The sequence below is a fragment of the Coturnix japonica genome, chromosome 2 (genome assembly GCF_001577835.2).
Source record: "Coturnix japonica isolate 7356 chromosome 2, Coturnix japonica 2.1, whole genome shotgun sequence".
NCBI classification, from domain to species: domain Eukaryota; kingdom Metazoa; phylum Chordata; class Aves; order Galliformes; family Phasianidae; genus Coturnix; species Coturnix japonica.
In genome coordinates, this window is record NC_029517.1 from 21813736 (window position 1) to 21827086 (window position 13351).

The following is a 13351-nucleotide window of genomic DNA, read 5'->3' on the forward strand; positions in this document are numbered from 1 at the left end:
CCCCCCCCCCCCCCCCCAGTTAAGGTTCCTTAAGCAAGTCACTGTGTACCGTATGTTGCTTTTGCGCCAGCAAGTGAGACAAAGTTTTCATGGTAACAAAACTGAGGCTTAAAACAGTTGTTTTAACTGCAGACTTGACTGCTTCACAACCTGAAACTACATCACATAGGGCAGGTCTGATGTCTCTTGAAACTTCAAATTGAACTATGCATGCAGCGTACTCCTTCACAGAAATAAAGACACTATACAATCATTAGAAAGAAAGACACTATACAATCATTAGAAAGGTTTTATTACAAAATTACTTCAGTATCTACAAACAAGTAAAAGGCTTAAAACTACACCTCTATTTCCAGAAATAAAAATTTAGTAGAGGCTGAAAAAATTAGCATTTTATCTAGGCAGATAGCCCTTAATGAGTTGTTTAATACTAAAGGAGTCTCCATAAGGTTTCCTTAAGTGCTACACACATTTGTCTTCGTTCTATGTTCTGCATATAGAACTTTTGAGATTATACTTATCCAGAAAGCCCATATTTGCAAGTGCTATTACAGACATTCATTTACAGCACCCACATGCATCAGATGCTTTTAAGACAGACACAGCTTCAGCTACTGCAGCTTGAAGCTGCAATGTTACAGATCTACAGTCTATCACAAGATCATAAATCACATCCAAACATTACTGAGTGCAAAGAGGTACTGTATTTACTTAATAACAATCTAGGCATATTTTGTGACCTCATATTCAATACAAGGTCAAAGTATTCAAGTATATTATGGCAGTGAAAGCAGTTTTTTCACACCTGTATTTTCTAGAGAAAGATATTTCAGTTTTGGTATCCATTTCATTCACTGAGTGAGTGAAAATATTCCTGAACTGGTGACCTTTGGTGATTGCAGCTTATTCACTGTGGTAAGAGTTGCCTCAGTGCAGTATTTAAGTCAATATGCTCAGTAATTATCACCATTACTTCTAAACTTCCTATTAGAAATAAGTGAACAGAATACTACTTTATTTTCCATTGAAAAAATCTACCCCCAAGAAGCTTTCAGAACACAAAAGGTAGATCTAGCTTTCTCTCACATGCTATTCATATATCGCATTTGCTATTCATAGTAGACTGTAGAGTAGATTTCTTCCCAACAAATACAAATCTGCTTTGGAATAATGTCACATCACTGAGCAGGATGCTTTAAATACTGTACTTGCAACTTTCTTCCAATCATCATATACAGTTAAGATAATGATGCTAGTTAGTCAATAATTCAAGTAACATTATACAGCCCTGATGAACCTTGACTGTCCAGATGAGAAACTTCCATTACTTTAAGTAAATTCCATTACTTCACTTATGAGGAGGGGAAAAAAAAAAAATCCACATAGGGAAGAAAGGTAGAAGCTTACTAAGAATGGACTATTTCCTCGACAGCTCTCTCCCACTGGCACTCCTCTTGTGGCAATTCCCCTATGGCATTTCATAAAAGTTATCAGTGCAGTTGATGTTTTCAGTCTCATTTCCTAAGATCCTTCCACTACAAAGAACAGTTCTTAGAACATTCTACTCCCAACACCACTCTTCCTGAAAACCCAATAGTCTGTCAGTGCTCATCACAGCTCACAAGGTGTCAAATCCCCATACACCTTTAGACAATGTGGTCCAATACATAGTTGACAAAGATGGTAGTAGACAGATTTTGGTTTAGTGCACTGAACCTGCTGGTTATCTAACAGACTGACAAAAAAGAATCACGGGATAACATTTTAAATATGCTGTTTCCCATGTCATGCTCACATAACACACCATCACCAAAACCTTTCATTTCAACTTGCACATCTGACTTCAGTTCCTGGAAAAACCTAACTTACTTGGCACATACTTTCCTGAGCACTGAGATATAGGCTAGATGTAAGCCAGCCTCATGGCTGTTAATACCAAGCTGCTTCATTAAAATCTCTTAGTTACCTTATGCACAGGAGCCTTACTTCACTGGCTTTTCCATTAACAGCTTGATAAAACACAAAATGGAGTGCAACTCAGAGCAAGACATTACTTAAGAATGATTACTAGAATATATAAGGTTGCTTCTTTTGTTAAGACATGACTTCCTTATGTGTGGAAAACACTGTCTCCCTCCCTCCTTCCTGGTCAGGGTCTATTAGGATGATGCTTATAACACGGCAGTCTGACAGCCAAGAGAAAGGATATCTTCCAGATGTTCTAAATGCAGCTTTTAAGTACAGGTACGTCTATTGACCTGAGGAGTTCTGCAAGATGAGCTGCTGATATATATTTTTCTCCTAGAATAGGTACCAGCTTAACTGATATATTTATCAGTATCAAAATTCAAGCATTAGACAGGACTTAAATTGCACACCTCTCTACCACATAAAGTCTTTGATCACAACAAAAATAGCCTGAGTTTCCTCTATACACATATCTCTTCTTTAAAGACATATATGCATTTCTATTTTCCTCAGCTTGAAGTTCACAGCAAGATTTTACATTTAATGTATACAGACTAGGCTATAACATCTTTAGCTTCTTCCTCTTCTTCCAGTCCTGCAGCGGAAGAACTTGCTTGTTTGGAAGTAGATGAGTACTTCCAAACACTAGTCTCTGATAAGCCAGCTTGATCCCCTTGGATGCCTTTAGTATCCACTTCCCTTCAGAGAGTTGCAGTCTGCCTTGGGCCTTTGCTTGGGATGCACCAGTCACCTGCCTCTGAAGTTGTTTGGTAATGTTTGGAAGCAGATTTGTTAAAAACTGGAAGTTTTTCCACTGATTCTGTTGATAGGGCCTAAAAAGAAATAGAAATTACACTGAGAAAATTCATGCAGTATACATCAAGGAATAATAAAGCGACACCACAAAGTAAATTTACACAAACATTTCTGTAATAGCTGCAACCGTTAACTTGCTCTTGTACCTAAGTTCACAACCTAAACTTTGCAGGACAAATGCAGTAACACCAGGTCATGTTTATGCATTTGTACAGGCTTTAGAAGGTATTCTGTTACCTGTTTTCAAAATAACCCTGAAAGCACTAAAAGAAATACACAGAACTACAGAGAAACTTCAAAATGTGATCCTTCCCTACCTACATATTCTGCAGCAAAGGGCTTATGCAGACTCTTTCATGATTAGTTTACATAGACTTTCTTGTCAGAGCAAAGAAAGAACAGTAAGGGAAACAATATCTGCAACTCACATCTAATTTCTGTCATTTCACTTTGTCTTCATACTTTCTATTCTATAAACTAGGAGACATCAAATCTACCCAAGAGAACAACCTCTGAATTTGATTTCAGGCTCTCATCAGTATTTACTCAAGATACAGCTAAGTATCTTGAACATCAACAAAAAAACAGCTCATTTAAACATACTGGCATTTCTTTAGAAATAGTTTTTCTATTCATCAGAGAATTCATTCACCTATAGCATGATGTTGAAGTAGTCACTTTACTGCATTAACGATTATTACTAATGTTTATTTAGTTTTATGCAATCAAAATACATACCTTCAAGTAGATAATAGCATCTGTTCCATAACCACAGATAGAGTAAAGATTTAAGTCTCCTTGGAAGTATTTGGCATATAGACGGGAAATTGGCAAGCCATATCCAAAGCCAGCCTAAAAAGTACAGTACAAAATGAACTGTGTTAGCTCTTAAGACTGAGAAATTAATAGCCAGAAAATTTCCGGAGACCCTAGACTTTGAAAGTCCTTTGCACTTTGGACTTCTAAGATCTCTTTCCTAAGACCACTTAGAAAAGACCTCTAAACAGTTTCATATGGAAATTGACTGTTTAAAAAGAATCTCCATTGAGAAGATGTAGATACACCCAAGTCTTACTTTCACACATTACACATCTGCTTTTTCCTTGTCCAGTTTTCACACTAGTACAGCTTGATTAGTGTTAGGTATCTACTAGTACAAAACTTAACTTATCCCATTTTGCTTGCCTTTGTAAAGACAGCACTTCCAGTAAGTTTGATGACAATGAGAATGAAGATCAAGTAAATTATCATAATTGGAGAAGAAGAAAAACCATATTAGGTTAGAACATCCATCTCTGTTTATACCTTTGAAGGCACATTCATTGAGCTAGCTATTAAATTTATTTCATAGAATGTTAATTCTTATCTATGAGGCTCAATCTTTGCAGACCCTACAAAGCAATAAGGTAGACTGTTCATTATTTATTATTAACCTGCCCAATACTTATAGCAACTTGAGCATTGAAATCATCTTACCAGAGGAGTTTGTCTACCATCATCCATAGTTGGCCGTGGTGCTGTGGAATACATGTAGCTAAACAGCTGCTCAATTTTCCTTACTGGAACACCACCTCCTCTGTCAGAGATCTGATTTAAAGGAAAATAAAGTTAACTTGGATCATTGTCACAGAACTTGTGGCAAATTCTAATGGAACTTGCCACAGCACATGCAATCATAAGGATTACGTTAAGGCCATATAGTAGATGGCCAAGGAGATACCTTAATGGCCAGGTCTTCTTGTCCTAGAACAACTGTTACTTCAACTGGAGAGAGGGAAGGACTGTTTTCTTGAAATTCAACTGTTGCCCTCATTGAATTCTACGGAAATAAAGGTTGCCATTATCAGTGTTGAATCTATGCATTAAAATAAAATTATTTTAATATTCCTATTACCTCACGGAAGTTAAGCACAGTTATCACCAATTACTACCACTGCCTTGCTTTAAGAAACACTTTGCAACTTACATTACATATGAAGAGCAGGAGCTTTCACACTTAAAATACCTCTCCACATTTAGAAAGATTACTTCTTTTTTTTTGAAAGATGAGTTTTTGCCAACATCTAGCCAGGCAAATCTAAGTTAAATAAACTCACACCCTTTGAAGTCAGTATGCGTCTAGGGGAAAAACTGAGTTCAGTAGTCATTATAAACAGCCAGAACCCAGCACCCCATGTTGACAGGACACTAGTCCAGCACTATTTACTACTTCAAAATGCACTACTTAACACATAGCAGAACTGCTCTGTGGCTGTCACAACCCCATGTACCACTTACTCCCTCTACCATACCCTGTCCCCGTTGCTACCACTATGTGAAAGCATCCAAATATTTTCCTAGAAAATATTTCTTTTCTCACATAGTAAGATAATAAGTTTTTATAAATCCCACTGTCCCATGCAAAAACTCCATTCAAATATAGCTATAGAACAATACTGAAGCTCCTGCTCAGAAGACTGAAGGAAGCAACAACACATACTGACATACCTTAAAGAGCTCAAAGAGCATGTGAAAAAGATGAGATGGAACATAGACAATGTTAATTGGCTCTCCCGGAAATTTACCTAGAGGAAGAGAAAGACAACCAAAACTTAGGATAGTTCTGTTTGTCTTTGGTACTGCACCCAAATTTTACATTAAGCAAGTTATGCGGTAAAAGAAAATGTCTAAATTTTGGACGTTTCCTCCCAACTGAACAATTTTGTTTAGGTAATAATCATCACCAGCTTAATAATTATTAATTCCATTCCACATGGAAGGGATTTTAGAGGTTAGGACACCATTTAAGATCCCACATGCTGACAGCATAGACTAGAACCTGCATTTTTCAGTCAGTAGACAGACTCTTCCTACCCCAGATACACAGCTCCTCTCTGAGGACTTATGTTTAAGTACAGACTAGCTTTGTACTCAAATTTGTAAATATAATCTCAGGAAATCTCGTGTTTAAGATGCAGAGACACCTGACACAAAAGCTTATGTGAGGTGACAGTAACAAAGCAGAGAAGAAATACCACAACACAAGTCAAATGGTATGAACTGTCATGGCTATAGTAATGAGCGTTTTTTGATTCATTAAAGGCATTGATTTGGCTACAATAACATATAAGACATAAGCCCTCTTCTTACCATTTACTTGATTAAGTTTCAGTTCTGGAGACGTTAAGTAGTACTGGTCACACAGCATCTTGGAACTTTGAAAAGCATCTGAAATATTTAAGTAAAGTATGTGAAATGGAGCATTGCATGCTGCAGAGCATTCTAATGCATGGCAACGTACAACTTCTAACTGTGATAGCTGCTAAGGTGATACAGACTATAAGTCTTTGCTTTACAGGGCATGATAATGCTGCATCCACTGCGTGCACTGAAACTGAGACTAAACAGGATGTTACAGCAGCACAGGCAAATTTTTCAGTACAATTTGGTGATTCTGTAAAACAGATGTATCTGGAGTATTATATAAGGTTAGGTAGTGTTGATTTCAACACTACAGATGATTTTAACTCACTCCTACCATATCTGACAATTGCTAGGCCTGCTACTTTTTTAACCGGTACTTTATATATTATATACTACAAAAGCTGATGTTTCAACAGACTGTTTTCAACTGTTTCAACAAGAAATTCAACGTCTTACACTTCATACACTGCCTACCCAAACTACCTGCAGCCAAATGCTGATCACGTTAATGGCATCAGAACACTTACCATTCACTACTTCAACGACATCACAGCAAGGATCAATACTCCCAATGTGCCTCGGGTGACCTGATCCGGATTTATCATCAAAAAGAAGGGCTGTTTTGGATGAAAACAAATACTGTACTTAATTACACTTGCCATACTATAATACAATGTTATATTGAGTATAATCACAGCAGACAATCATATGAGTACTGTTTATGCCTTTTTAGATTTAAAAAGGCAATCTACTGGCAGCAGACTTGTGTGCAGTTCAAAATATAAGGGCTTCTCAAATGCAAAAGAATTGCCTCATCTTCCAAATGAGACTTTACTTTCTAGACTACAGACTAGTTGTAAGCTCCCCCATTACTTTAAGTCACACAGTCTAACTTCTCAGTGTCTCACAAAGCCATCTGAAACAGATCTCTCTGACAGTTCTGAGCTGTGCTTACATTCAGTTGTTTTTCATGTGGCTGAAGACAGAAGTTGGAACTAGAGGATCCTTAAGGTCCCTCCCAAGCCAAACTGTTGCACGGTTCTATGAAGACTTTCCACAGATAAGATTTCCTACTTACTGTGTTGGTTCATCAGCATCCGGGTGGAAATGCGGCTCATGTAAAAACGATCCAAAAAGTACTGAATGTTTTGATTGGTGACAGGATCTACTTTAAACGTATCTTTGTATTCAATTACTCCTTGTGCCATTGTAGGGATTACGTCATGATGTCTGTTCCGAACTCTAATTAATGTATCTATAAAACTAGATTAAAAAGTTGTATTAGAACATCACTCTAAGACTACATGGAAGCAAGTATAAAGTTAATATCTAATTAAGCAGAACAGATAACTGAAAGAGTCTTAATATGAGAAGCATTGCTTAACTTAATCAGAAATACTACCAGCTTGCTCTGTGCCCAGCACTTCATACTAGATTATCAACTTCAGCTCAGGACAATGGTCATTCCAAAGTGACTACATTGTGGAAAATCAAGTGCATGTTCAAGAGGTCAATGAAATAAACTGAAAGCTTACTCAGATAAGACTTTTTGGTCATTTGGGTTCTTCTGATGGAACTCAACCAGCTCCATTAGACTTTGGATGTACCTATTGAAAACACAAAAGAAACATGCTATCAGTTGATTTTTATTAGTAGAAACAAGATTATCAATGTCTAGTTCAAGTCATAAATCTTAACAAAGCTCCACCTAAGTACAGGAACACAGATGGTCACTTCTGCCTGAATCCTAGAAGTCACACAAGCCTTCTTGTGCTTACTACACGCAGAACAGTATTTAAAACACCACTGTAGTAACATCGACTTCTCTTACAATTCAAGATGTTAAGAAAGGCAGTTTGAAAGAAGATCAACATTAGGAAAGCACCTGAGCAAAAATGTTTCTAGGTCTGATCAGCTTTGACACAAGCTAAGTACTTGAGCCTCTTTGCTAATGACATCTGACAGCCTTGACGCAAATTGCAAAAGCACTACTGTAGTTTACTAGATTAAGAACAGTTTCTGGATCTTACTCTAACACTTTTGCTCTTTATGCACGTGATGCAATTGTACCAGTAGAACAAGGTTAATTCTGATCCAATTACTGCCCACTAAAGAGGTGATGTTAATTGAATGATCAACACCTCACAGGTCGAGGCCATTTGCTATAGAATGGAAGCCTTACAGCTTATAATTCAGCTCTGATGAATTAACTGCATCCCCTGCTTATTTTGTTACTGCCTTCTATTACTCAAAAGCATCAACGACAACTAAGGTGTTGAATCAGTGTTATTTTGCAAGCTCAGTCCGGGTCATTTTCACTTACCAGCTTTTCACTAACTGCACGGATGGGGTGCTGAGCAGTTTATCAGGAAGGAGCTCAATTTCTCTCAGTATGTTCGCAAACCTCACAGGGAGTTCTTGTCGCAAGAAAGCAAAGGAAGTCCTTTCACACCCATTTGTCGAGCCTATAAAACAAATCCAAGAAAAGCACGTTGGAAAACTATTTTTCTTTGGTACACAAGTTCAAACTGCCATCTTTCCAGACTGCAGTACTATAATGATTGCAATGAAGTATGTGATCAGCAGCCAGCTCTATGTGTGTACACATCTGCTGTGTTTGTGTGACAGCAAGACACTTCCATACTTCTGCACTTCTTATTTTGACGGAGGGAAGCAGTGGTGACGCTGTAATCCTGCCGAAGCTCTCCAGCCTTTGTAAACACTTTGGTTCGACCGTGCCACGTGAACAGCACAGCCCACAGCTGCCAGCTTCGTAATCGGATCTGGGTACAGCCTGTTCGCTCCTTCAGAACAAACTTAATGACTCCTCCTTAATAACGTGCGCCGCAGAACGCGAAAACATCCATCAGCCGATTAACTACCGCCTCCCACACCCCATTAACAACCCCTAACAGAGTCGCAGCGCATCCCACCTCCCCTCAGCACGGCCAGCACCGCCGAGGGGGGACAGCCCCGGGTCACCCTCAGCTCGCCCCGAGCCCCCCCACACCACCCCCACAGCCCCGGGCTGACCGCCGCCCCTGTGCTCTCACCGAAGTCCAGCAGCTGCTTGATGGAGAGCGGGGACGGCGAGAAACGGGAGAACTGCTCCACCTCCCGCGGCAAGCGGCTGCTGCGGACGCTGCCGGACCCGGACCCGGTCAGGGGCACAGCGGTGCGCAAGGCGATGCGGGCGGCCTTCATGGCTGCAGAGCTGGCGGTCGGGGGATACTCGATCAGTCAGTTGTAGAGGCGCTGAGCACTAGCTGGGCTCTCTCTGCCCCTCTGCCTATGGGGGCACCTTCACGTGCCGCCTCTATTTACCCCCGCGGGGGGCGGTGCTCCGCAGGTCCCTCCCCGCCCCGCCGACGGAGTCCAGAGGCTCGTGACGGCAGCTGGCGGCCCCCCCTTGCACGCCCTGTCCCGTTCGCGGTGGCGTGTCGCCAGCCTCGTGGGGAAGTGACAGTACCACCGGGCCGCTCCGTGCCCTGGCGCAGCGCCGTGCCCGCTGACCTTGGTGACAGGGCAATGTCAGCCCCGTGCAGCCTCGCTGAGACCCGAGGGCTCAGCACTGGCTGCGGAGCTCGGGGACCGGCCGAGCCCCTGCCCCTGTCCCCTGCCTGGATGTTACCAAGGGCTAAACGCGGCCCTTGGTCCCAGCTCCAGCTGCACTACCGGCCCTGAAGCACTCAGGTGCCCACCGTTAGCAAAAAAGGAAAACATGGTAACATTTGCAGACTCTGCCTTGCAGTCAGCCCAGGGGTTGCTAGCATGGAATTATTAAAAGTCTGGGATCATTGAATTGCATAGGGAGCAAAATTCTAACTTAACCCCGTGATTCAGTGTTTGACGTGTAGGTCATCATCGTGACCAGGATTAATAGTGGCCAAATCTCTGCGGCCAGCTGCTTTGGTGACGCACTGGTCCCAAAGCTCCAATAGCCCGCACTTTTTCTAGAGCTGACCTGGAAACTAATGGACCAAACTGCTCTCTCACTGTTAGCCAATGTTCCACAGTCGCAGAGGGGCTGGGAAAAGTCTGTGCATCTCTTCAAAGAAGGGAGAACTTTGATCCCCAACCTGGTCGATATTTTACTAAGTTCAGGCTACAGCACTATAGGCAGTTTTAATAACACAACCTTCAGCAGAGGAGTTCCTGGCATCCCAAATCTTAACAGTGGGACCACGTAGCAATAAACATACACTTCTATATACATCTCCATACACAAATATACATACTCTTTCATGGGAAGGAAGATTTCCTAAAAAGAACTCCATAGACTTTACCATGCAGAGGAAAACACTTAGCTTCTCATTTTTTTGAACCTTTATCTCATTTTTGTCTTCCTAGTCATTATGTCTATTATCCCTGCTTTCTCTTCTACCTGTTCTTTTATTGTTTTATTGCTCCCCACGGGGTAATTACTCTGTTATTTTTCCATCAGATTGATCAAGTTTTTTTACCAGAATGACAGAATGTTGGCATATGAAAATGTGTAATGAGGCAAAATGAAGATATCTAATCATAACAAACATAACCTCGTTGATTTTTCCAGTGTTTGCCAGAAGTTGAAAATTTGGGAAAGAACATTGGGGTTCTGCTTTTGACTGTTAAACTTCTTTTACCTGCAAGCTGTAGATGATTCATGGAAGGGAAAATAACCTACAATGTGGTTTCAGTTACAGAATGTGAGAGTGGCAGTTTTTGTTTTCTTTTATACTCTTCCTGGAGCTACCAATGAAGGGGAAGCAGGATTTTCAAGGCTAACGCTTTGCAGTCAAATTTGAATCAAGAAAGTTCTGTGCACTCGGACGTTATTCTTGTTTATAAGGTCTCTGTTTCTGTTACTACTGAGACACTTCATTTTAATCTGCTGGTGAGCTGACTGTGGTTAATATAAACACCTTGAATTACCTCTGTAAGTAGGCTTATTACAGACCCTATTCTGAATAGAAAAATGCTTCCTGGAAATAATTTCTGTTGTTTACTTTTTTCAATACAGAAACCCTTTTTTCCCCCTTCTTTTCCTTTTAGTCAAATGCAGGAAATATAGGAAACATTGCCTACCAAACAGTGCAAGGCTCCCATCATTCAAACCTTGGGTGTTCCTCAAAACAACACAGACTTCTACAAAGATTTTATATACCAGCAGCTCTTCAACTAACAAAGTTCTATTATTCCGGAAGAAATGTGTCTCCTTTATCATGCAAATTTGCTTCTTATTCTTCATATGAGAGATGATGCAGCAGAGTGCATTCTGAGCAATATGATTTTACATTTGTGTGAACAGAATTGAAGTATTTGGGACACAGTTGTTAAGAATGTCCTGAATGCTGTCCAAGAAAGCTAACTTTTATGTGAAAAGGTAACACTGAATCAGGATTCATTATCAGCCAAACAGCATGTGAAGGCCAGGATGTGAAAGTTAAACCACTTGAAGTAACTTCCCAAGCTGTCCTAACTACAGTACTGCCATTTCCTCCTCCTCTTGAAGCCCCAGTGCACACAACAAGGTGCTGATGTTTAGAGAAAATGGTTTTGATAGTGAAGAACAGTGTCAGGATCTGAACCGCAGCATTCATTTGATACAATCTTATTTCTGTCATTTTGGTATTCTAATTATCCTCTTCTGAACTACCCTGAGATGTTTTGAAAAGGTAATGATAATGGTCTCAGTTGCTCAATCACAGCCATGTTTTGTTGGCTATCCTTAAGAAAATGGAGCTGAGTTAACATTTTATTATTATTATTTTGCACAGCATTGACATCCATAGCAGTCAAATGTTGGAAGCTCGGGTTCCTGTCCATTTGTCCCCTAAATGTCACCCATCACGGTTAGCTATCCCACTCCTCAGTGTTAGTAAATGCCACCCTGGGTGCCAAAGACACAGTGTGCTTTATTTAGGTCAGAGCAGTGCTCCCAGCTGGCCAGAATATATGACTGGAACTCGTGTTGCTGAGGTCTCATAGAAAGTGTCTTGGCTGATTTAGCCCTACCTGTTTATCTGTGGGGACACAAATGGAAGGCTGCCCTTCCCAACCCACCTACCAACAGCACTAGAGACCACACTGGGGTGAGACCTCTCTCCTGACCAGCCAGAATGAATGTGATGTCAACTGGCAGGGTTGTTGCACCCCAGCAGAATGAATGAAATGGCTGAATTTCCCCTATTCTTTGCACAGTGTGGAACAAAATTTCAGCAGGTACCTAAATCATCTGCCAGTTTGCAGGAAGTCTGTGAGAAATTATCTATTCAAATTAGGTTGAAATGGGTCAGTGGTTGGGAGGGATGGCTTGGCAAACAGGTGAACAGGCAATACTGAAGTTCTTTCTTTTAGGAAACCAGACTAACCTCCCCACACATCTTCTACTAGGGACAAAGCCAACCTCTGATTCAACATTTGTAAGTAAGCACAAACAATGACCTAGAATGAGCAGTGCGTCGGGCTGGAAATTAATAGTGCCACCAGGAAGTTCTGAACGTCAGTGGAAGGAACATCTGCTGACTGAAGGGCATGAGGTGTACTTGCCACACACAGTGAAACTTCCAGCAGCACCCAAGGGCCAAGCACCCACCCTGTGTGTGGGTCTGCATTTATGTGACCAGTTTGATACTTTAAACCAGGAACACATTTGTTTTCTAAATGTTTACTTGTTCCTTTGAGTGGAAAAAAAAGGACAGAAATAGCCTTACGAACAAGGCTCATATCTTCCTGTTCTCATCTTTCTGTCACCCGCCGCTGCAGCCACAGGAGCTGCCGAGGGCTCCCAACGCGATCAAAATAGCAGAAGTAGGTGAAAGTTGGTGCTGCGGCACACAAACAGGCTGCTGGCTGCCCCTGCCGCCCGCGTTCACTGAGGGAAAGGTCACGCTGCTCAGCGCTTGCGCTGTTCTCCCCGCCTGTTCATATCTTCCTGGAGTCAACAGTACAGTATCTGGATCGTTTTACTGCCAGAGCTCTGGCCAGCAGTGGGCTGTGTGCTGGGAACATCTTCCAGCATGCACGTAGCAACTGAGGGGCCACAGTGGGAGATGCCTTTCTTTCTGCTTCCCTACCTTTGAAATTCATGCCTGAAATGTTGTGTTAACTGCTTTACAATCAGGGAGAAGGGAGATGGTTTTGCTGGTTTCAGGCTTGCTTATCCAAAATGTTTTTACAGCACTGGGTGCATTTGTTTCAAACCAGGAGGGTAGGGAGTGAAGAAAGAGGGAGAAAAACAGTTCTGAGTATAGCTGTACCCTTCAGGAAAAAGGCTGGGACTCGAATTGTGATAAAATATGCCTCACTCATGCTATTTATGTTGAAAGGCTTGTCAATGGGGCAGTAAGCTGCTTGGTGAGTTCAGGAAGCTGCTGACTATATGAGAGAATAACAATATTCA

The 13351-nt window shown here is 41.1% G+C and overlaps 1 protein-coding gene across 1 annotated transcript; it reads right to left on the reverse strand.

Moving 5' to 3' along the window:
- Window positions 1-495: 495 nt before the first annotated feature.
- PDK4 (pyruvate dehydrogenase kinase 4) lies at window positions 496-9275 on the reverse strand. The gene is made up of 11 exons (XM_015853647.2): window positions 9021-9275; window positions 8291-8432; window positions 7503-7574; window positions 7046-7230; window positions 6495-6584; window positions 5914-5991; window positions 5272-5348; window positions 4505-4603; window positions 4261-4371; window positions 3523-3636; window positions 496-2801 (listed from the first exon to the last, which is right to left on the reverse strand). Exons 1-11 carry the CDS (start codon window positions 9169-9171, stop codon window positions 2670-2672), a joined length of 1251 nt encoding a protein of 416 aa, XP_015709133.1. The 5' UTR covers window positions 9172-9275; the 3' UTR covers window positions 496-2669.
- Between the last annotated feature and the right edge of the window lie 4076 nt (window positions 9276-13351).